A 23,644-nucleotide genomic window follows, 5' to 3' on the forward strand; every position below is an offset into this window, starting at 1 on the left:
AACAAGCCAGCACAAAGCATACGTGACTGCACTGGGAGCATCAGTTCGAGAGACTCTGAGGTTCAGAAATCCTGCACTCCCTTTAAAATTAGGCAAAACAACATCTCGTTTTTAAAAGATGACGTGCAATTTTCTTACTAAAAGGTCAAATGTCACGTGGACCAAGAATGCTGCCGTTCTACGTACATTAATGATAATTAAAAACTCGTTTCACAACAATTCACTCAAACAAGCAGACCGTCAGGGATGAATCACGCTCACTGAAGGGCCACTGAAGCACACCGTGTGCTGGACTGGGTGTGTTAGAGTGTGGCGAGTCTCTCCTCTTCCTGCGACATCAAGGGACCGATGTCCAGCTGCTCATCCCGCTGTAGAGGTCTAGGCCGGCTAGTGTTGAGGGAGAGGTCTCTCTCCGGGTCACTTTGAGCTTGAGTTGGGCTCTGGTTTGTTCTTCGGTTAAACTTGCTTTGGTTTAGTATTTTGTTTTCTGTGGTTCATACACTGACAGACATTACAGATGACCATGTTTTCTTGTTTTATATATTTTTCTATTCATGTTAATAAATGTTTATTTTTGCAAACCAATTCACTATGTCCTCCATTTTCATTTGCCACGGCTTTGAGCCGGTCGTGACAAGAGTAAACTCTTGAACACAAGAACTTTTTACTAAACTTTAACTTAATTTATACAACCTTATCCGGCAGATTTGTATTTTTAATCTTTGTAAATCAATATTATATAACTTGCATTATATGTCAAAGGGTATTTTTCAATCCTTAAGAATGGATTGTACCAAGTAGGGGTGGGAATATTTTGATACCTCACGATTCAATTTAAAATCAATTATCGATTTTTAATCAAATTTCAATTCGATATATGCATAGATTTGATTGTAGTTTACGGTTTTGTGCTACTTTTCTTATTTGACTGCGATAGACCATTTAATAGCAAAAAAAATTAAATAAGGAAAAAAATACTAATTTATTTACTTTTTCTTCCCATTTTAGTCCACCCAATATTATATAACTAATGCCCTTTAAGCTGACTGCAATCATAATGTACAACCAATACAAAAATAGGAACAAAGAAGCAAATTACAAACAATAGGACAAATACAATAGAAAAAAAAATACAAATTAAATAAACTTGTTGAATAGGAGCAGAATGAGGTCTGAACACATCTAACCCGTGCGAACAGACGTGAGCGGTGCTGATCGGCTCTCTGGCCGTCTGATGTCACCAGTTTCTGAACCTGTAAAACTGGTCTCGGCTACAGTCGCTTCGGAGACGACCTCGCTGGGCGGCACACCCACGAAACGGCCTTTCAAACATGCTAAAACTCTTCCCAAAGCAATTTTCTGCCAACATGCGTTTCTTAATCTCTTGTGCGCTTACTTTCCCTCGGCCTTCGAGCCTCCCCCACAAGCCTGAGTCTAATTACCATGTGTATGAGTGCGGATCCCACAACAAAAGAGCCAGCGCTCGGGTGCGGGAGTGTGCCGAATTCCTGCCCGTGCACGGCTCAGACGCGGCTGGCCTTTGATGCTCTGCCTCGTACGACGAGCAACCCCCGAGCGCTGGCTCTGGCCCGAGGCTGTTGAGCACGGAGATCAATATTACAGCACTGACTCGGGTCACTACACTCTTTGCTTTGCGGTTACAGCTACTTCACAGACAAGGGGCAAAGTCCAACAAGAGTTTAACATCCTTTCCAAAAGGTAGTAATTAGTGCTTTAATGGTCTGAGAGCAGCCAAAAATCTGCAAGTGCAATTCAGACCAGCTGTTCATTTATTAGTGCACTGTGCCAAGACAAAGCAGCACTAGCTTTAAGTAAGTTTTCTTAGCTTTATACCCGTTTAAATGACAGAAATCGGACCGCTCAGAGGTCATAGAATTTTCTAAACAATGTAGAAAATGATGAAATATCTGATAATAATAAAAAAAAACTTCAATTTTTACCCACATCAGTGCATTTTGTTGCTTTCGGTGAGCTGTGACCTGGTTAACCCTGGCCAGAAGCTGAGGAAGGCCCGTGCTGAACAGGGGGAACGGAGTTATGTTGAGTTATACTGTGGGGAAAACATCTAGACGCACTACAGTTCGCCAGAAAGCCTTATGATTGAGAGTCACCTTATAAACACTTGCTTACTAAAAACACTATCTGTGAGAAGCTACATCAACATCAAGACATCTGCGGTCGGGGTAGAGAATGAAGACTGTCGACACCTAGCCCTCACACGGTTACAAATTATGTGATTTTCTTTCTTCCATGGCAATTTACCTTTTACCCGTTGTATGGAAAGTGTGTCTTGTGTTCAACTGACGGAAAAAGTCTAGGGATGCACGATATATCGGCCACCATATCGGTTTCGGCCGATATACGTTCATTTTTAACGTTTCCGTTATCGGCCCAATAAGAAAATTTGGCCGGTATATTAAAGCTGATAAATAATGTATTATTTCCTTCAGCTGAGACACTTCAGATGCACCCTCTTCATCATGATGGGTTTGAATTGCTTGAAATATGATTGGAATCACTTCATAAAAAGGAAAATACGGTTCAGTGCAACATGTGCAGCGCAAGTCTGACATATCGGCTACATAACATTATATATAATGTGTTTGGGACAAGGATTTTAATGGTGAGACTGTTGTTTTTGTAATCAGGCTCTCAAAATTTTTATTAAAATTTGTAATCAGATTTATCGGCCAATATATCGGTTATCAGCTTTCATTTATAAAGAATCGGTTATCGGCCAAAATTTTCATATCGGTGCATCTCTAAAAAATAAAATAAAGTCATATATAGTAAATGTTTCTAACAACATAAGGTTGAGTAAGCTATAGGAATATTTCACAAACTCTACGATTTAAGTGGCCGGAATAAACGCCACATGACCAGGCTATAGGAGTACGGTTGCTGTCTGAGGGCGAGGGTCCGGTGCGCTGTTGAAGCAGAAACAGTAGCTGTGTTTCCACTGTCGGGCCAGTGTGAGCAGGGCTTTAAACGGGCCGTGTCGGGCCAAGAGCACCGAGCCCAAAACACACTGTGTTTCCACTGTCGGGCCAGTGTGAGCAGGGCTTTAAACGGGTCGTGTCGGGCCAATAGCCTCGGGTCTGGAGCACCGAGCCCAAAACACACTGTGTTTCCACTGTCGGGCCAGTGCGAGCAGGGCTTTAAACGGGTCGTGTCGGGCCAATAGCCTCGGGTCTGGAGCACCGAGCCCAAAACACACTGTGTTTCCACTGTCGGGCCAGTGTGAGCAGGGCTTTAAACGGGCCGTGTCGGGCCAATGGCCTCGGGTCTGGAGCACCGAGCCCAAAACACACTGTGTTTCCACTGTCGGGCCAGTGTGAGCAGGGCTTTAAACGGGTCGTGTCGGGCCAATAGCCTCGGGTCTGGAGCACCGAGCCCAAAACACACTGTGTTTCCACTGTCGGGCCAGTGTGAGCAGGGCTTTAAACGGGTCGTGTCGGGCCAATGGCCTCGGGTCTGGAGCACCGAGCCCAAAACACACTGTGTTTCCACTGTCAGGCCAGTGTGAGCAGGGCTTTAAACGGGTCGTGCCGGGCTAATAGCCTCGGGTCTGGAGCACCGAGCCCAAAACACACTGTGTTTCCACTGTCGGGCCAGTGTGAGCAGGGCTTTAAACGGGCCGTGTCGGGCCAATAGCCTCGGGTCTGGAGCACCGAGCCCAAAACACACTGTGTTTCCACTGTCGGGCCAGTGTGAGCAGGGCTTTAAACGGGTCGTGTCGGGCCAATGGCCTCGGGTCTGGAGCACCGAGCCCAAAACACACTGTGTTTCCACTATCGGGCCAGTGTGAGCAGGGCTTTAAACGGGCCGTGTCGGGCCAATAGCCTCGGGTCTGGAGCACCGAGCCCAAAACACACTGTGTTTCCACTGTCGGGCCAGTGTGAGCAGGGCTTTAAACGGGTCGTGTCGGGCCAATAGCCTCGGGTCTGGAGCACCGAGCCCAAAACACACTGTGTTTCCACTGTCGGGCCAGTGTGAGCAGGGCTTTAAACGGGTTGTGTCGGGCCAATGGCCTCGGGTCTGGAGCACCGAGCCCAAAACACACTGTGTTTCCACTGTCGGGCCAGTGTGAGCAGGGCTTTAAACGGGCCGTGTCGGGCCAATAGCCTCGGGTCTGGAGCACCGAGCCCAAAACACAGTGTTTCCACTGTCGGGCCAGTGTGAGCAGGGCTTTAAACGGGCCGTGTCGGGCCAATAGCCTCGGGTCTGGAGCACCGAGCCCAAAACACACTGTGTTTCCACTGTCAGGCCAGTGTGAGCAGGGCTTTAAACGGGTCGTGTCGGGCCAATAGCCTCGGGTCTGGAGCACCGAGCCCAAAACAAACTGTGTTTCCACTGTCGGGCCAGTGTGAGCAGGGCTTTAAACGGGTCGTGTCGGGCCAATAGCCTCGGGTCTGGAGCACCGAGCCCAAAACACACTGTGTTTCCACTGTCGGGCCAGTGCGAGCAGGGCTTTAAACGGGTCGTGTCGGGCCAATGGCCTCGGGTCTGGAGCACCGAGCCCAAAACACACTGTGTTTCCACTGTCGGGCCAGTGCGAGCAGGGCTTTAAACGGGTCGTGTCGGGCCAATAGCCTCGGGTCTGGAGCACCGAGCCCAAAACACACTGTGTTTCCACTGTCGGGCCAGTGTGAGCAGGGCTTTAAACGGGTCGTGTCGGGCCAATGGCCTCGGGTCTGGAGCACCGAGCCCAAAACACACTGTGTTTCCACTGTCGGGCCAGTGCGAGCAGGGCTTTAAACGGGTCGTGTCGGGCCAATGGCCTCGGGTCTGGAGCACCGAGCCCAAAACACACTGTGTTTCCACTGTCGGGCCAGTGTGAGCAGGGCTTTAAACGGGTCGTGTCGGGCCAATGGCCTCGGGTCTGGAGCACCGAGCCCAAAACACACTGTGTTTCCACTGTCGGACCAGTGTGAGCAGGGCTTTAAACGGGCCGTGTCGGGCCAATAGCCTCGGGTCTGGAGCACCGAGCCCAAAACACACTGTGTTTCCACTGTCGGGCCAGTGTGAGCAGGGCTTTAAACGGGTCGTGTCGGGCCAATAGCCTCGGGTCTGGAGCACCGAGCCCAAAACACACTGTGTTTCCACTGTCGGGCCAGTGTGAGCAGGGCTTTAAACGGGTCGTGTCGGGCCAATGGCCTCGGGTCTGGAGCACCGAGCCCAAAACACACTGTGTTTCCACTGTCGGGCCAGTGTGAGCAGGGCTTTAAACGGGTCGTGTCGGGCCAATGGCCTCGGGTCTGGAGCACCGAGCCCAAAACACACTGTGTTTCCACTGTCGGACCAGTGTGAGCAGGGCTTTAAACGGGCCGTGTCGGGCCAATGGCCTCGGGTCTGAAGCACCGAGCCCAAAACACACTGTGTTTCCACTGTCGGGCCAGTGTGAGCAGGGCTTTAAACGGGTCGTGTCGGGCCAATAGCCTCGGGTCTGGAGCACCGAGCCCAAAACACACTGTGTTTCCACTGTCGGGCCAGTGTGAGCAGGGCTTTAAACGGGTCGTGTCGGGCCAATAGCCTCGGGTCTGGAGCACCGAGCCCAAAACACACTGTGTTTCCACTGTCGGGCCAGTGTGAGCAGGGCTTTAAACGGGTCGTGTCGGGCCAATAGCCTCGGGTCTGGAGCACCGAGCCCAAAACACACTGTGTTTCCACTGTCGGGCCAGTGTGAGCAGGGCTTTAAACGGGTCGTGTCGGGCCAATAGCCTCGGGTCTGGAGCACCGAGCCCAAAACACACTGTGTTTCCACTGTCGGGCCAGTGTGAGCAGGGCTTTAAACGGGTCGTGTCGGGCCAATAGCCTCGGGTCTGGAGCACCGAGCCCAAAACACACTGTGTTTCCACTGTCGGGCCAGTGCGAGCAGGGCTTTAAACGGGTCGTGTCGGGCCAATAGCCTCGGGTCTGGAGCACCGAGCCCAAAACACACTGTGTTTCCACTGTCGGGCCAGTGTGAGCAGGGCTTTAAACGGGTCGTGTCGGGCCAATAGCCTCGGGTCTGGAGCACCGAGCCCAAAACACACTGTGTTTCCACTGTCGGGCCAGTGTGAGCAGGGCTTTAAACGGGTCGTGTCGGGCCAATAGCCTCGGGTCTGGAGCACCGAGCCCAAAACACACTGTGTTTCCACTGTCGGGCCAGTGTGAGCAGGGCTTTAAACGGGCCGTGTCGGGCCAATAGCCTCGGGTCTGGAGCACCGAGCCCAAAACACACTGTGTTTCCACTGTCGGGCCAGTGTGAGCAGGGCTTTAAACGGGTCGTGTCGGGCTAATACACACACCCATCATTCACCAACAAATGGAAGTTTTATCAGAAAACTATCAGAAAGAATTCACTGGAAACAGCGAGATCGCAAAACAAACATGATAAAACCGACCGTTTGCTGGCATTTGTGTTGTTTACTTAAAGCTTTAAAACCCAAGCACTGATGTTTTACCACAGGTTTACAGTAATAAGTGATACATTGATCATAATGAATTAACTTGTGTCAAAACTGCACATTAATCACAGAAATAAAATCGTTTACCGTTATTTCACAAAAGAAAGTCGCATCTGTTTCTGTTTATTTGTTACAGGACATGCATCACATTTAGAAAGAATGATAATTTCTACAAATATGCCACCAGAAATATGACCTGAGGAGCTTTAGCATCTCTCCCAGTACAGGGGTATTATCAGTCAGAGAAACAGAGGAAGCTCCTGAAAAAAAAAAAAAAAGTTGCTTTATTTCATGATCGGCTATGCAGAGCTAAATATGGACATCAGACAGTCCGGTATAAAGAGACGAGACGTACTGACAGATAAAATAAAAACATGATTGTGATAGCCTTTATGGTTTGTCTGATTTCTTCAAACGGTCATATTTGGACCAAGGTATTGGGCGGGGCAGAAACCCTGGCCGCTGGCCCCGAGGACGCCCCGGCGAGGCCCGATCAAGCCCCGGGAGTGACAGTGGAAACATGACTGGCCCGACAGTGGAAACATGGCTAGTGAAAGCACACACACAGCTGTCCAGAGGCCTTGGGGAACAATAGTGAGTCAGTGGTGTGTGTGAGCAGGGGGAAGGGTGTGTGTGAGCAGACCTGAGTCATCCTAAACACAGATCACATTAGCACAGCCATCCCAAAACTACTGCCATGCTAACTTCCACAGCCTTCATGCCAAACAAGCCCGACACTAGTCTGACTGCTCCAGACGCGAGCACAACCTGGCTGGACGAGAGAATGAAACACTTCTGCCAGCCCTGAGCTGACCTCAGCATAACACACACCGTACAGTCACACACTGCTGCAGTTATACTCAGATCTCGAGAAGAAAACATGAGTGTTCTGGGTAGTTCACTAGCCCAAGCCTAAAGAGCCCACTCGCGAGTCACTATAGGACTCTGGTTAGGGATGTGAATAATTAAATCAATCTCCGATTAATCAGATTTAATCATTTAGTAGGGATGCACAATATATCAGCCACCATATCGGTATCGGCCGATACATGTTCATTTCTACTATGTTGTCGGAAAATTTGGCCGATATATTAAAGCTGATAAATAATGTATTTCCTTCAGCTGAGACACTTCAGATGCGCACTGTTCAACAGGACGGTTTTGAATTGCTTGAAATATGATTGGAATCACTTCAGAACAGGAAATTACGGTTCAGTGTAAGTCTGTCATATCGGCTACATAAAATTATAATGAGAACATAATGTGTGTTTGGGACAAGGCTTTTAATGGTGAGTCTTGTTTTTGTAATCAGGCTCTCTCTCAAAAAATAAATAAAAAGGATCAAGATTCATCGGTCAATATATCGGTTATCTGCTTCCAAATTTAAAGAATTATTGGTAATCGGTATCAACTACAGTTGCAACTGCGCGAACATGATTTTAGAGCACATTTTACAATTACGGTAGTCTCAGTTAACAGTAGCTGCGTCTCTATTACAGATTTTGCGCAAAACTTTTGCGATATTTTCTAAACGTCGATAAAAAACGATTGCGAAATGCCGTTTCCACTAACCGATGTTATGCGACTAAAACGTCTTTTTTTTCCTTTCGCGATTAGTCATTCCAACAATCATGGCGACTGATGTTAGTAGTTTACATTAAATCTCAGCCACAGAACTAGCCATTATTGTAATGGAAGGAGACGTAGGTGTGTATCCAAGCTTTAATGGCAAGGAAAGCCTCGTGCACTGGGAGCTCGTGCACTGGGAGCTCGTGCACTGGGAGCTCTTGCACTGGGAGCTCGTGCACTGGGAGCTCTTGCACTGGGAGCTCGTGCACTGGGAGCTCGTGCACTGGGAGCTCGTGCACTGGGAGCTCTTGCACTGGCAGCGGCACACATGAGGAGTTTCTGGGTGACAGTCAATCAACAGCTTTCACAAACGACTTTCAGAATAAATGTCTCGCATCAGAAAAACATTTAGAATTATGTTTTTATGTTGTTGTTGTTTCTTTGATCACACACTCCACCATGACCCACTCAAAACGGTCTTGCGACCCACTTTCGGGTCACGACCCGCTGGTTCTGGATGCAATGTACTATCTAGCTGGCACTAGCCTAGCGGGTCACGTCAACAGCCTTAATTATAGTTTCACACAAAAATGAAAATACCGCCATCATTTAACTCACCCTTGTGTCATTCCATAAGCCTTTTGTTCATCTTTAAAACACAAATAAAGATTGTTTTAAATGAAACCAGTCCATTCATCCAAAACTTTGATGCTTCAAAATGTTCATAAAGACCTCAAAAAAGTAATCCATACGAGTTGAGCTGTTTAATCAGTCTTCTGAAGACAAACGATCGCATGATGAACAGACCATATATAAATATTGATAGAGCACATCAAATATGGTCAACGGCTCTTCACATCAAACACACACACCTGACCATATCTGATGAGCTCCATGTAGTCTGGAATGACAATGGGGAGTAAATACACATTTTCACTTGTGGATAAACCACTCTTACTGTCCTAGATGACACAAAAGAAAACCTAGAGTTAAAAGGCTGATCTATAAGAATCAAGCTTTCCATTTCCATATTTATTCCTCTAGTCTAGAAAATGTAGTTAAAAGAAACACAAGCCAGTTCCACTCTTGAGATCCACAGAGCGGCTCCTGTAACTGCATTGAGCTCGCGAGCGAGAACACACACAGGAGGATTGGCAGGACGGCCACAGCCTCAGCATGACTACATCCCAGCATGTCGAAACATTCCCACAGCCAAACCTGCAGAGTGACTGAATGACTGATGGACGGATCGGATCTAGACGGAGTGCTGAAGTGCGGTGGGACTAGTCAATCCCAGCTTGATATTAAATGAGCTCAGGTGTTTAGATGTGTCATGTACAAGTGTTCGGTTTATGGGTTCAGGCTTAGTTTATTACTGACCCGAATCAAATGAACGGTTCATGAAATGAATCCTCGTAGCTCAGTGTGTTTCAGCCACCGCTCCGTCAACTTCACCAGAACACGAACACTTCTAGCCATGTAGACTATTAAACATCATGCTATTGTGTTAGCTGTGTGCGCACGCGGTCTGTGGGTGCTGTAAAGTCAGCGTGAAGTGGAAATGCCATTGGCCTCTTCTTTCCCACTGTGATTATCTGTGAAGAGGGGAAGAGAGGCTCTGGATTTGTCTGTCGAGAATTTATTGGATTGTAGAAAGTGTTGTATTGCTGAACTGACACTCGTACGGCCATTCTGTAACTGTATTGTCCATCAGAGATGAAGTATAGCGAGCGGAAGGGACACGTTAATGTTTAAAGGTTACGAGGCTGAACAGCACAATTGCAGATAAATTAAAAATAAAAAATGTTGTTATTATCTCTACGATTTTTTTTTTATCTCTGAGTGAATGATTCAATGACTCACTCATAAAGTGTTCACTTGTTTCATTACTGGATGAATCAGTGTTTTCCAACGAATCTCTCGAATGAATGATGATGAGGATGATGATGATGATGATGATTCAATGACAAATACATTTATCGCTTGCCGCCACCTACTGGTGTAACCGTGTAATAGACGCAATCTTTATTTAAAGCCTCAAGTTACTTTCATAAGGTGATTTACTCTATTTTAATCACTACCGTTGTCATCAGTGTTTATATCTGAACTATAAACTTTTGTCCCAGTGCTTCTGTGATAATCTGAACTATTGTAAGACATAGCCTAATGATACGGTGAGGTTGAAAAGACTGTTTATGAAGCGGTTTCATATCTATACATGACAACGGCTCTCTGGATCAGAACACGGATCTGAACGTCCCTGTGATCAGAGGTTTAATAGACATAAGAGCCGAATCGCTGTGGAATAACTTCGAGTGTGTGCTTGAATCAAGATCACAATCTTTTAACGATAATCGTGCAGGTCTATTATGAGGGCACATATTTAGAATTAGCAATCATTTCCCAAAATGTAATTTTGTGTTTGTGTGGGTGTTTTCTGACAACCGGTAATGTCGAGCCCTGTAAAAACTGCAACATCATATAATTCTTTTAAATAATTTAGAAGTGTCAATTTTGAGATCATGGTGATTTTGAAGAAAACGGCTGACCCCAGATCAAGAGTAGTAATGCAGCAGCGGTCTGAAGAGAGTGGGCAAGATAGCTAAACTGCTAGCGAGATCAGCTAGCTCGTTTCCGACACAGAATTAAAAATAATCATCATTTTCATCTCACAAGTCTAACTGTTTTTCTCAGAATTGCGTGACAAAGTCACAATTCTGAGGGAAAAAAGTCAGTCTTTTTTCCCTCAGAACTGGACTTTATAACTCGCAATTGCGAGTATATATCTCACAATTCTGAGAAAAGATGTCGAGATATAAACTCACAATTGCGAGAAAAAGTCAGAATTGTGAGTTTCTCACAATTCTGACTTTATAACTTGCAATTCTGAGAAATAGTCAAAATTGCGAGATGTAAACAATTGTGAGATAAAACAAAAAAACAAAAAAAAACAATTATCTTTTAAAATGTTTTATTCTGTGGCGGAAACGAGCTTCCATAGCTAGCTACACATCTGACTAAAACTTATAAAAAAGAAAAGAGATTGGCTCGGGCTGTAGTTGAACTGTGCTCATCTCTAGAGCAATATAACCCTCGACACTGAAGTCAGCTGACGTTAGAAACGCACCAGTACGCAACAGCACCGTAAGCCCGAACTGAAGACGCATGTGTCTCTGGAGAAGATGCTGTTTCAACAGATGCTCAGGGGAATTAGCCAGCTAGCAGATGTTATAGATGGACTCACTCATCAACACCATGCTCTGATCAGCTCTGTTTGCTGGTTTCTAGCTGTACAGTCTCAGTTTAATGTTATAAATCTGCACTCATGACTTGTCTCTGCAGTGTTGCTCATGGCCTACGGTGCGCAGTGTGTTAGTACTGCTAAACTACAAGCCATCAGTTTCAGAAGCTTTCATCACTATACACTGCTCTCAGTGCCACCGTTTCAATCAATAGCCCTGTCGCAATAACTTTACAGAGAACAGCGTGGGAAGGAAGTCACAGGACCCCTGTTTTTAAAGTCACCACGAAATCAACATGTGTTTTATGGAATATTTCAGTGTTTATTCTAAATGATTTATCGCTGCACATCATCATTAGTGTTAATAATCTCGACTCAGAATAAGTTCCTCTTGCAGCATCTCTCCTCTTCTCTGATGACAAGGGCGGAGCTATAACCTGTCACTCACATGAGATCAGCCAATAGCAAACCACAACTATTCAATCAATTCCCCACAGACACAATCAAGCCCCGCCCACATTTGCTCTTGTTCCTGAAGCGTTTCACTCGGATATACGACACTATAGAGGAGAAAAGACCAGCGCAACTTCCCCTTCATGACGAGTTTAATTTCAGAACTGCACTAGATACTTATTTTTAGCAAAAACTGCTAAACAACATGTTTAATTTGTTAAACTCATTTGACAAGTATAAGAAATAAACGCAAAAGGATTGTTTGAGTTGAGTATTGTGCATTTTTTCCTATTTCTTATTAGTTGTTTAATTGTAACAATTAAAAAAAATGGCTAAATATTTCTTAGTTATATAATTTATCTAACGCAATGACATTCACGCTTGACTATTTCTGGAGTAAAAGTGAATCTGCCCAACAGAAGAACACAGAAACAGGGATGCGTTGAGAGAGTTCGGAAAGTGAACAAAAACAAACCCAGCCATGAGGTGATCATCCACTGATCTCTCACAACAAATGTGTCACACACACTCTGTGCACAGAGCTGATCATGTGACATGTGCAGGGCGCGTGCTCGTGCCAGGGTCACATGACCTCAGCGCCTGTTGCTGCCAGTGCCAACACACACACACACACACACACACACACACACACACACACACACACACACCTGCAGATGCTCTGCACCTGATGCCAGATGCTGAAACTGCTAAGACTAGTCTTACGAGTTAGTCATCACATTTTTTAGTTAGTTGAGTTCACAACTGTTTTAAGTCAGTGATATAGAAACTGAGATTGGTCTAAGTAGTAAGACTGATGCCACTTGGTCATAGTCTGATCAGCACTTCACATGTCCTCCTAGATGTAGTAAAGCTCAAGAAGTTAGTGTCTAAATCAAGCCATAAGTGACCCTGGATCACGTCACCGGTCTCGAGTCGCACGGGTTTATCTGTGGCAATAGCCAACAATACAGTGTATGGGTCAAAATTATTCTAATGATTTTTGGCATAAAAGAAAAATCTATATTAAGTAAAGATCATGAAGATATTCTGTAAATTTCCCACCGTAAATATATAAAACATGTATTTGTGTGAGTGAATGCAGCACAATCTCCAACATTAATGCACAACTTTAAAGGAGATTTTCTTAATGTTTTGATTTTTTTGCACCCTCAGATGTTCAATAGTGGTATCTCGACCAAATATTGTCTATCATAACAAATCACACATCAATGGCAAGATTATTTATCCAGCTTTCAGATGATGTATAAATATCAATTTAAAAGAAATTGTCCTATGTGACTGGTTTTGTGGTCCAGAGTCACATATGAGATTTGAACCTAGTCATGTGACCCACAGGAACCTCACAAGCCCGTCCACTCCACACACACACACACACACTCACCGCGATCAGCGTGTTGTTCCTGCTCTGCTCCCCAGGCTCCTCCGCGCCTCCCCCGGCGCTGGTGCCTCTGTGCCCCGCGGGCTCCGCGCTCGCTGCCGCGGGCTGCCGGTGCTTGCTCGACCGCTTGGCCTTGGTCTGCAGGCACCGCTGGTGCAGCGCGAAGGTCTGCTGCCGCTCCATCTCCTGCCGCTCCACCGCGTGGCTCTGGTAGCGGCTCTCGCAGCCCGTGTGATGCCGGCGGAAGAGCTCGATGCGCCGCCGCAGCCGCTCCATCACCGCGTTGTGCCGCGGCACCACATAATCCGCCATCATCCGCGTCACGACGCGTCTGGATACTGGCAGCAACTCTCACACTGATCGTGCCGTTCGTGTTCGCGAGCGTCTCTTTACAAAACACACTCCACTGACTCCATTATCTGCACTATCTCCTCCTTACACAACAAAAGACTGGGCGCATAGTTCAGACGAGAGCGCTGATATTCAGAAATAACGCGTGTAAAGTTTGCTTTAACTAACGTTACACTGATTACTGAAGTATGTTCAAGTCTAGGGTCCTGACACAAGACAGAGTGAAGTTAAAACCGCGGTTTTATGAATGAAAGAGTTCACAAACACTGATAAATTATTCATTTTAGAAGTTGCATTTGTTTAGACGTGAATGCAATTTAGAGGAAAGTTTGAAAAGACTCATAAGTTTTACTTTGAGGAGTTTCTATTTAAACCCTTTACAATAATATTTACCTCAGGTTTAGGCTTATTTGTTCACAACACGTCGTTAAATCGAGCAAGAACAGCAACAACAAAAAATCAACAACTTAAAAATAAACGTTTTTTTCGCCTCACAGTTTTAGTTTGACAAAAGACGCACTTGAGATAAAACCCCATCGACGAAAGGTTAGAAAGTGCCGCTTTAAACCGCGTACATCACATCCATTCCGCCCTAGAACACAGACTTGGAGAGTAACAAGCGAGTTTTAGCAGTAAAAGTAACTTTTAAAGTAGCAGCGCGGCTAACAGCTGATCCTCACAGTTACATTACAGCTACGGATGTAGCTTAGCCGGAATGCTAACTACCTCTCGAACAAAGCATTATAAACTCACTTTCTTTCAAAAGCGCGTTAAAAGTCTTGAAGTTCACACAACCGACTCCTGTGGCCCGGTTGAGCTCGACACGAACCCGAGAAAGCGACCGGTGAGGGAGTAAACTCTGCCCTGCTGCGCTGTCTCTATTGTTTTCCAGTCTTCGGGCAGTTGCTGGTCGCCATCTTGTAACTATGTTTTTTTCTTTTTTCCTCAGTTTTTTTTATGCGCGCGCTGTGAGTGACAGGTCACCCGAGCAATCGCTGGACACACACACTCACACTCACACATTCCTCAGCACATGCGATATGCCTTATTGTTCTCACACCTTACTACAACACTTTGAGCTTTAAATGGGGGGAAATAATGCAGCCTAGATCAAAAAGATGAAATTGTGGTAATGTTTTTTTTTTTTTTTTTGCCACCATTAGGATTTTACAGTAGCAACAACTATTAACTAATGCATTTTGGCAGAAAATGTGGTTATTTAAACAAATATCTACTTTTTTATAAATTCGTAGGATATTGATATTCCATACCTGGTTCCTGTCTGTCCACTATAGTTTGTGAAGGGTTTATTATTCGATTAAAGTTCCCAGAGCTCCGGTCTCTAGATTTCCTTCCCAGTGGAGGTCCAGACAATGCACTGTAAAAAAAAAAAAAAAAAGATATATATATATTCCTGATTTGTTATCACAATTTTGTATCTTTTGTCACATCAACTTAATGTAATTAATGTGGTTCAGATAACAATATTTTGAGTTTCTATTGATTAAACCAATCTCATTTGTTGTATTAACTCAAAATGTGAAGGCACCCAGGATAACTTAGCCTACTTTAAGTCAAACCAACAATGCTTTTTTTACAGTGTAATTTCCTTCGAGGCAGTCGTTGTAAAAGAAACAATCCTAAACACATTTAAACAATAAAAATTTAAACACACAAAATAAAAAAATGCTAAACATATTTAAACAAAATAGTCATCAAAGAATTTATACCAATATTTACCAAAAAAAAGTAAATATTTCTCCCAACTGGATATGAATATGAAAAGGTTAGACCAGGGGCCTGTACCATGATAGCGGTTGAACAAACTCCGGGTTACAGGATTAATTGTCAAAACCAAACCAATCCGACCGGTTTGCAGAGGCCGTGATGCTGATCATCCACTCTCTCCGGCTTGGATCCTGAGTTTAGGAGTTCAGGAGTGACATCAGCAGCGGACAGCCAATCACAGGCTGAGAAAGAGTGAAACTGAGACTCAGAAGATTCACTTCTCTCTTCTGCAGAATATCACGAGACTGAAGAATATTAAGAATTTAATCAGATTTACACAGAAAATAGCTGTCTATGAAAGAGGACGACTAAGAAAAAGTTGTGAAGTTATTTTATACAGTTGATAAAGGTATAGAGAGAATTGAACATTAAAGCTCATGTAGTCATTTTATAGCTTTATCTAATGATTCTAAAGTGTATTTATATATATTTATTGATTTAAACTGTGCGTAATAATTGATCAACTAAAATTGTACATGCGTGATCGATTAAGGGTATAATAATTAAATATCTATATCATACAAAATTATTATTCTAAATAATTTTGTGTATAAAAATCATTTGCTGTAGTGATCTATAATGTGGAGTAGAAACAGGTGGAGTGACTCATCAGACATGTGACGCTTTGCTCACAGCTGATTGGTCCAGGTTCGGTTTGAGCCCTCTCACCTGGAACATCACCTGACCCGGACCAGGTTAGCCGTGGAGCGCGAGTTACTATGGCGATGAACACGCTAAAAGCCAAACCACGTTCATAGTGCCTAAAACTCAGGGTTGGAGCAAACTAACCTGACACACACCTGGATATCCTCCTGAACCGGCTTCAGCGCAGGCCCTGGGGTTTCATCAGGTTACTTTTATTATTCTACATTTAGACACCTACACAATATTTAGACAGCACATTTACACAATACAATATTTTCATGACTTGTTATCTTTTGTCAAATTAACTTTTAAAGTTAATTTAACAAATGTGGGCAAATGAACAAATTACCTAGCTAATTAATGTGCTTCAGATAGGCCTAACACAATATTTTGAGTTTCTTCTTATTAAACCAATCTCCTTTGTTGTATCAACTCAAAACTTTTATTTCAATGAACTCAAAATACATCTTTACTTCTTTTTATCTCAGAATTGCATGATATAAAGATGTAAACTCACAATTGTGAGAGAAAAAGTCGCAATTACCTTTTAAAATGTTTTATTATGTGGTGTAAACAAGCATCAGTAAATACATAGCCTACACTGTACAAAAGTAGGTCTATTGTTGGTTTAACCTAAAAAAGTAAGTGACCTGGTTGCCTTAAAATTTTGAGTTCATTGAAATAAAAATTTTGAGTTGATACAACAAAGGAGATTGGTTTAATAAAAAGAAACTCAAAATATTGTGTTAGGCCTATCTGAAGCACATTAATTAGCTAATTTGTTAATTTGTCCACATTTGTTAAATGAACTTTAAAAGTTAAAAAATCGCAATTACCTTTTTTGTTTTTTTCTTCTGTGTCGTAAACAAGCTTCCATAAACACATTGGCCTTGGACTGAGAAAACACAGGGGTTTGCCTCTTTAGAACAGTACGGACCCTTTTTATATGTTCACAGTAATCAAACTCAAAGTAATAAACTACTAAAAACAAACAACGTACTTAATCTATGATCAAAACTCTCATCAAAACAAATTAGTAAAAGTATTTTGTCTTCTCTTGTCTTCCCTTGCCATCTATAAAATAATTAAAAAAATTATAACATTGTAATATGCTCTTAATATGCTGATTAATACTGGGATATAAATGGGAAAAAAATAGCCGTGTAATTAAGGTGCCATGCGTCACAAACCTGGTGTAGTCAAACACTCAGAGTCTGTGTGACAGAGGACAATTATTACATTATTGTTTTGTATATATATATATTAAAAATCCAGTAATATTGTGAAATATTATTCTAATGTAAAACATCTGTTTTCTATTTTAATATATTTTAAACTGTAATTTATTCCTGTGATCAAAGCTGAATGTTCAGCATCATTACTCCAGTCTTCAGAGTCACATGATCCTTCAGAAATCACTCTAATATGAGTATTTGATGCTTAAGAGACATTTATGATTATTATCAGTGTTGAAAACAGTTATTTACATTTTTGTTTCAGGATTTGCCGAATAGGAAGATCAAAAGAACAGCGTTTATCTGAAATAGAAGCTCTTGTAACTCTGTTTTCCGGCTGCTCTCTTCATTCGGCGGGACTGGGAGATTCCCCAGTTTCTGTGAGATGAAAACACTGATGATCTGAAAGAAGCGGAAGTGTTTGCAGAACTCCTACAGTCTCCGTGTGATGACCCAGCGCTGCTCTGATGGTGTGAAACTCAGTTATGAAACTCACTTCCAGAAATAGCTCTTCCTTTAACCCAATAACTGCTGAGATCAGCGATTCGCATCTCGGAGAGCTATTTTTAAATCCATCCAGTATTTATGGATCCAGTCCTCCGTGCCAGCCAGTTTCCACAGATAGCGCTCGGAGATACGAGTCTAGATTTAGGAGGTTTCCACTGTCCTCAGATAAACAGAGAGAGAGAGAGTGGCCGAGACTCAACTCGCTATATTTCATGTATTTAAACCTCAACATCAATCAAATGTTTTATTACTTGCAGGACCTGAAGTGTCCGAACATCACTGGTCTGCTTATCTTCTAGGTCCAGTTTAACAGGATAATAAGCATAGGCTACACACATTCACACACGTCTGAGGTCACATGCTCATACCTATTTATTATATATTTATTTGTCTATATATCTGCTATCAGTTCATAAGCACATCTGATGGGGAAGCCCCTCTGTATTACAGAGTTGGGTCAGCAGGAGACAGTGGTTATGATCAGAACCCTTTAACATCACATCTCTATGACATCTCCATCTGTGTGTCACAGCACACGTCATTCATCTCTATATCAGACACAATGACAGATCACTTCTCACATCCACAGATGAACTTCTCATCTGACATTCAGACTGAGTCACTGACAAGTGTGTGTGTGTGTGTGTGTGTGTGTGTGTGTGTGTGTGTGTGTGCAGAGGTGGGCACAAATACATCAAAAACTATTTTGTTACAAACTACAAATACTGGCTCATGAAATGTAACAAAATAAAATACAAAATACTGATGTGAAAAATGTATTTAAATAAAATACAAATAATTAGTATTTTGAAAATACAAAAATACTCCCACAATAATCTTAAAGGGTTAGTTCACCCAAAAATGAAAATTCTGTCAGTAATTACTCTCCCTCATGTTGTTCCAACCCCTTAAGACCTTCGTTCATCTTCGGAACACAAATTAAGATATTTTTGATTAAATCTGAGAGCTGGATCACTTCTCCATAGTCTTCTAAGTGATTGAAACTTGCTGGCCCAGAAAATGTATTAAAGACATCGTTAATATAGTCCAAGTGCCTACAGTGGCTCAATCTTAAGTTTATAAAGCGACGAGAATACTTTTTGTGCGCAAAAACAAAACAAAAATAACGACTTTATTCCACTATTCATATCCTTCTCTCTGGGCCTCTAGTTAGCTCACGTAGTGTTTTAGCGCAGCGCGTCTGTGTTGTACGTCACACGCATCACACACATGACCGGCGTCGCCCAATAATGAGCCTACGTGTGACGTACAACACAGACGCGCTGCGCAGTTATACTATGTAAAAACACTCAAGTCCCAGAGAGAAGGAAATGAAAAGTGGAATAAAGTTGTTATTTTTTTAGCGCACAAAAAGTATTCTCGTCGCTTTATAAACTTAAGATTGAGCCACTGTAGTCACTTGGACTATATTAACGAAGTCTTTAATACATTTTCTGGGCCAGCAAGTTATACTGTCTTAGAAGCCTATGGAGGAGTGATCCAGCTCTCAGATTTAATCAAAAATATCTTAATTTGTGTTCTGAAGATGAACGAAGGTCTTACGGGGTTGGAACAACATGAGGGTGAGTAATTACTGACAGAATTTTCATTTTTGGGTGAACTAACCCTATAATGCCGTTTTTAAGAGGAGCAGCACCACTTCTCCTGAGTTCAAAACTCATTCACTTCTTGGAGGGAGCCTGATCTACAGGGTGTCACGTGATTTTTGTGCATCTAACCCGGACATTGCCATTGCCAACATCAGACCGAAAATATGGCAATTGGCAATCATTTACTATGGTGATAAGCATATGGTGATTTTTCTTAAGTATTTAAGTATTTGAAATACTCTAAATACACTCCCTCAAAATATTTTGTTACAAACTAAATTTTATTTAAAAACTACATTTTATTTTTTCCACACCTGCAAAACACAAATTACAAAATACACTAAAGTAATTAAATACGTATTTAAAATACATTTAATTGAAATACTGCCCATGTTTGTGAGTGTGTGTGTGTGTGTGAGAGAGAGTGGGTGAGTGTGTGAGTGAGTGTGTGAGTGTGAGACAGTGAGTGTGTGTGAGTGAGTGAGTGTGAGAGAGTGAGTGTGTGTGAGAGTGTGTGTGAGAGAGTGAGTGAATGTGAGTGAGTGAGTGAGTGAGTGTGAGAGAGAGTGAGTGAATGTGAGAGAGTGAGTGAGTGAGTGTGAGAGAGAGAGAGTGAATGTGAGAGAGTGAGTGAGTGAGTGAGTGTGAGAGAGAGTGAGTGAATGTGAGAGAGTGAGTGAGTGAGTGAGTGTGAGAGAGTGAGTGAATGAGTGTGAGAGAGTGAGTGAATGTGAGAGAGTGAGTGAGTGAGTGAGAGAGAGTGAGTGAGTGAGTGAGAGAGAGTGAGTGTGAGAGAGAGTGAATGTGAGAGAGTGAGTGAGTGAGTGAGTGAGTGTGAGAGAGAGTGAGTGAATGTGAGAGAGTGAGTGAGTGAGTGTGAGAGAGAGTGAGTGAATGTGAGAGAGTGAGTGAGTGTGTGAGTGAGTGTGAGAGAGTGAGTGTGTGTGAGTGAGTGTGAGTGAGTGAGTGTGAGAGAGTGAGTGAGTGAGTGTGAGAGAGTGAGTGTGTGTGTGTGAGTGAGTGTGTGTGAGTGAATGTGAGAGAGTGAGTGAGTGAATGTGAGAGAGTGAGTGAGTGTGAGTGAGTGAATGTGAGAGAGTGAGTGTGTGTGTGTGTGTGAGTGAATGTGAGAGTGAGTGTGAGAGTGTGTGTGTGTGTGTGTGTGTGAGAGTGAGTGAGTGTGAGAGAGTGAGTGTGTGTGAGTGAGTGAATGAGTGTGAGAGAGTGTGTGAGTGAGTGAGTGTGAGTGAGAGAGTGAGAGTGTGAGTGAATGTGAGTGAGTGTGTGTGAGTGAGAGAGTGTGTGTGTGTGTGTGAGAGAGTGTATTGTGTAATCATTCCTAAAAGGGTGACCTTCCTTTTAATAAAATATTATATCAGGGATGAAGAGAATGAAACTTTAGAAACAATATTTTACAGTGTCCTACGTGTAGTTACCACAGTAATAACTATACATTATATAAACCACATCCTATAGTAAGGACATCACTTTTGCTCAGTACTTATGTGTGTAATTACACTAATAATATCCGGTTACACTATTTTAAGGTGTCATTGTTACAGTGTAATTACACATTTAAGTGCTGAGTGATATTAATAAACTACATGTACTTACTATAGGGTTTGGGTTGAGGGTTAGTTGCATGTAATTATGCATAATTTACTGTCATTACTACGGTAAGTACATGTAACATGTAAGAAGGACTTCAGATCTAAAGCTAGTTCAGCACATCCCTCTTCAAACATTCAACACGTGTTATAGTTCACACTGACATCAGTGATGTCATCCACTAGTGCACAAGTCAAGCAGGACACAGAGAGCCACACACCTGTCGTTCATCAAATCATTTATTTTAGTTTGTGAGTAACATGATGGATTTTTCCCAGACCGTCCAGACTCATCATCATCCAGACTCATGATCTTCAAAGATGCCAGTAAATCACACAATGCATTGGTTTTCCATCCTTCTATCCATCAATCACCTACATGTGACACAATGGTAATCCAAAAGACAAAGAAAACAGAAAAGAAAGAAAGAAAAGCAGCCCAGATCACAGGTGTACAGACAGACAGACAGACAGACGGGACGTGTATCAGATATTAGCGTAGCAGCGCAGCAGCGATTAGCCTGTGTGTGTGTGTGGTGTGTGTGTGTTGTCCCTCAGTTACCTCAGAAAGTGCCAACTCTTCATTAGTCTCGGGGTAGAGCTCGCGTACGGCAGCTTGCACGCAGTAGTGCGCCATACTGAGAGTATAAACAAGTAACTTTAAGAACGCTAGCGATACGACGTGCGCTAGCTCACTTCAGATCAGGGAACGAGCCCCTCATAGTGCCTTTCTCGTGTCTTTGGGGATTTAGGGGCGGAGTCAAAGTGAGACGGGTGGAGGAAATGATTCAACGGCTTGCTTTACGCCCAGGCCAGCGCGTCACGCTCTCTCTGAGTGACACAGGAAAACAGAGCGAATCAAGGGTGAATCTCACTCCGTCTGCACGCTTCATCGGAAAAGCAATTTAACCACACGATTTAAATGGTAAAGCATTTATGTGCTCGTCAAGTCAAATGCAAATCATAACCGTCCTGAAACAGGCAGTGACGCATCACTCGTCCGCCTTCGGGCTGAAGCGTGGCTTCATGAGATTCACCCTCACACATTTGAATTGGAAATATCTTCGATTGAACGGTCGCTTAGTCCTCGTTCTCATGTTGTGTGAGCGTGATTGGTGCAGTGAGACGGGAAGCTGCTGCTGCTGCTGCTGGACAGGATATGACATCACAGTTCACCAGTTATGATCAGCTGACCTGCTGTTTTTGGGCTGGACAGGTTAGAGTCAGTTCAAGAGAAAACACATCTGTACAGCGGTCCATGATTTAGTAAAAAGTCCATTTGAATAGCAAAAACAATTGAAAAAAACAAACGTATTAGACACAAAAAAACTCACAGTACATTCACAGAAAAAAATATTAGCAAATCTTGTGTCCTACAAGTAAGGCAGTACACTACGAATCTAGCTGGCGTTCTCCCAGCATGCCTCACTGAGCTTCAGACAAAAGCACGAACCTCACGGGACAGAAAACATCTCGTTTATATGGTAAATCTAGGGGTGTGTGAGTGTGTGTGTGTGTTTATAGTTTATAACGCATGAGTCCGATCGTCTTGTCCTTCTATGGCTTCTGGAGTAACTCTAGAACTGAGGAATAAAGATGTTGGCCTGCAAACCTCACAATACCAAGTGTGCCTTAGTGTTGGGGTTCAGCAACACTGTCCGGAAGAGTGTGTGTGTGTGTGTGTGTGTGTGTGTGTGTGTGTGTGTGAGACAGCCGAGAGGGGGAATGGGATCTACACGCGAGCGTCAGATGATCAGTTCAGGAATGGTAACAAAGATTGCGTTTCCTTTTTAGTTATGGAGAAAGTTTCTATGCTATTCAATGGTCATGTGACCATCAGCATCCTCAAGAGCGCTTGAGGAGGCGTGTGATTGGCTGAGAGCGCCGGCTTCTCTCAGAGCGAGGGAACGAGGGATGAGGAGGAGGAGGAGAGGAGAGAGGGATGGTGGCATACGCTTCAGGAGAGGAACTGTAGTCCATCAGTCCTTTCGTGCTTTCCTGTTTCTGGGAGACCTTCTCAGAACGTCGTCCTCAGATTTCTGCACAACACACAAGCATGAGGATCAGAACGGGCTCTGGTTGGAGAACACATGACTATGAACACGTAAAGGTCACAGGAATCAAATGTTCGTGATATTGAAGATGAACATGCACTGGAACAAAGCTCCTCAGATGGACTGGATTATCCAGACAGAGGATGATCACGCGAGTCTCATACGATCACCAGAGTGTCATCACTGGCTGCACGCTCCTCATAATGCGCTTATAATGAGGCTTTGGCAGTAATGCGACTAAACTGTAACGCATGTAAATGCACCACACAAACCTAATGTGTGCGGTTAAGCTCATAATCGCAGTAAATATGTGGTGTATGATGTTTAATCCAGTAAACCGGCTTGTCACCGTGTCCTAACGACACGCGACGCACATTTCAGAGACGGTTTATATTTTTCTGCGGTTCTGACTGTTCTGACTGGCTGACTCCGCCCACACGCTGTTCTGACTGGCTGACTCCGCCCTCACACTGCTCTGATTGGCTGACTCCACCCACACGCTGCTGATTGACTGACTCCGCCCACATATGTTATGATTGCCTGACTCCACCCACATGCTGTTCTGATTGACTAACTCCGCCCACACGCTGTTCTGACTGTCTGACTCCGCCCTCACACTGCTCTGATTGGCTGACTCCGCCCACATGCTGTTCTGATTGACTGACTCCGCATTCACACTGCTCTGATTGGCTGACTCTGCCCACACTCTGTTCTG

At 43.7% G+C, this 23,644-nt stretch overlaps 2 protein-coding genes across 2 annotated transcripts in view; both read right to left on the minus strand.

Annotated features, from left to right (window-relative positions):
* The window catches only part of maml1 (mastermind-like transcriptional coactivator 1), a 41,647-nt gene extending 27,236 nt beyond the window's left edge, over positions 1-14,411 (minus strand). Inside the window, exon 1 of the mRNA XM_081381928.1 lies at positions 13,136-14,411. Within this exon, the coding sequence (XP_081238054.1) occupies positions 13,136-13,447 (312 nt within the window). The 5' untranslated portion in view covers positions 13,448-14,411. The remainder of the gene's footprint in view (positions 1-13,135) is intronic.
* A 6,688-nt stretch (positions 14,412-21,099) lies between these two features.
* The window catches only part of canx (calnexin), a 28,382-nt gene continuing 25,837 nt past the window's right edge, over positions 21,100-23,644 (minus strand). The window contains exon 15 of the mRNA XM_081383558.1: positions 21,100-22,914. Coding sequence (XP_081239684.1) covers positions 22,855-22,914 — 60 coding nt within the window. The 3' untranslated portion in view covers positions 21,100-22,854. The remainder of the gene's footprint in view (positions 22,915-23,644) is intronic.

This window comes from Scardinius erythrophthalmus (genome assembly GCF_964197995.2).
Source record: "Scardinius erythrophthalmus genome assembly, chromosome: 13".
Lineage (NCBI taxonomy): Eukaryota > Metazoa > Chordata > Actinopteri > Cypriniformes > Leuciscidae > Scardinius > Scardinius erythrophthalmus.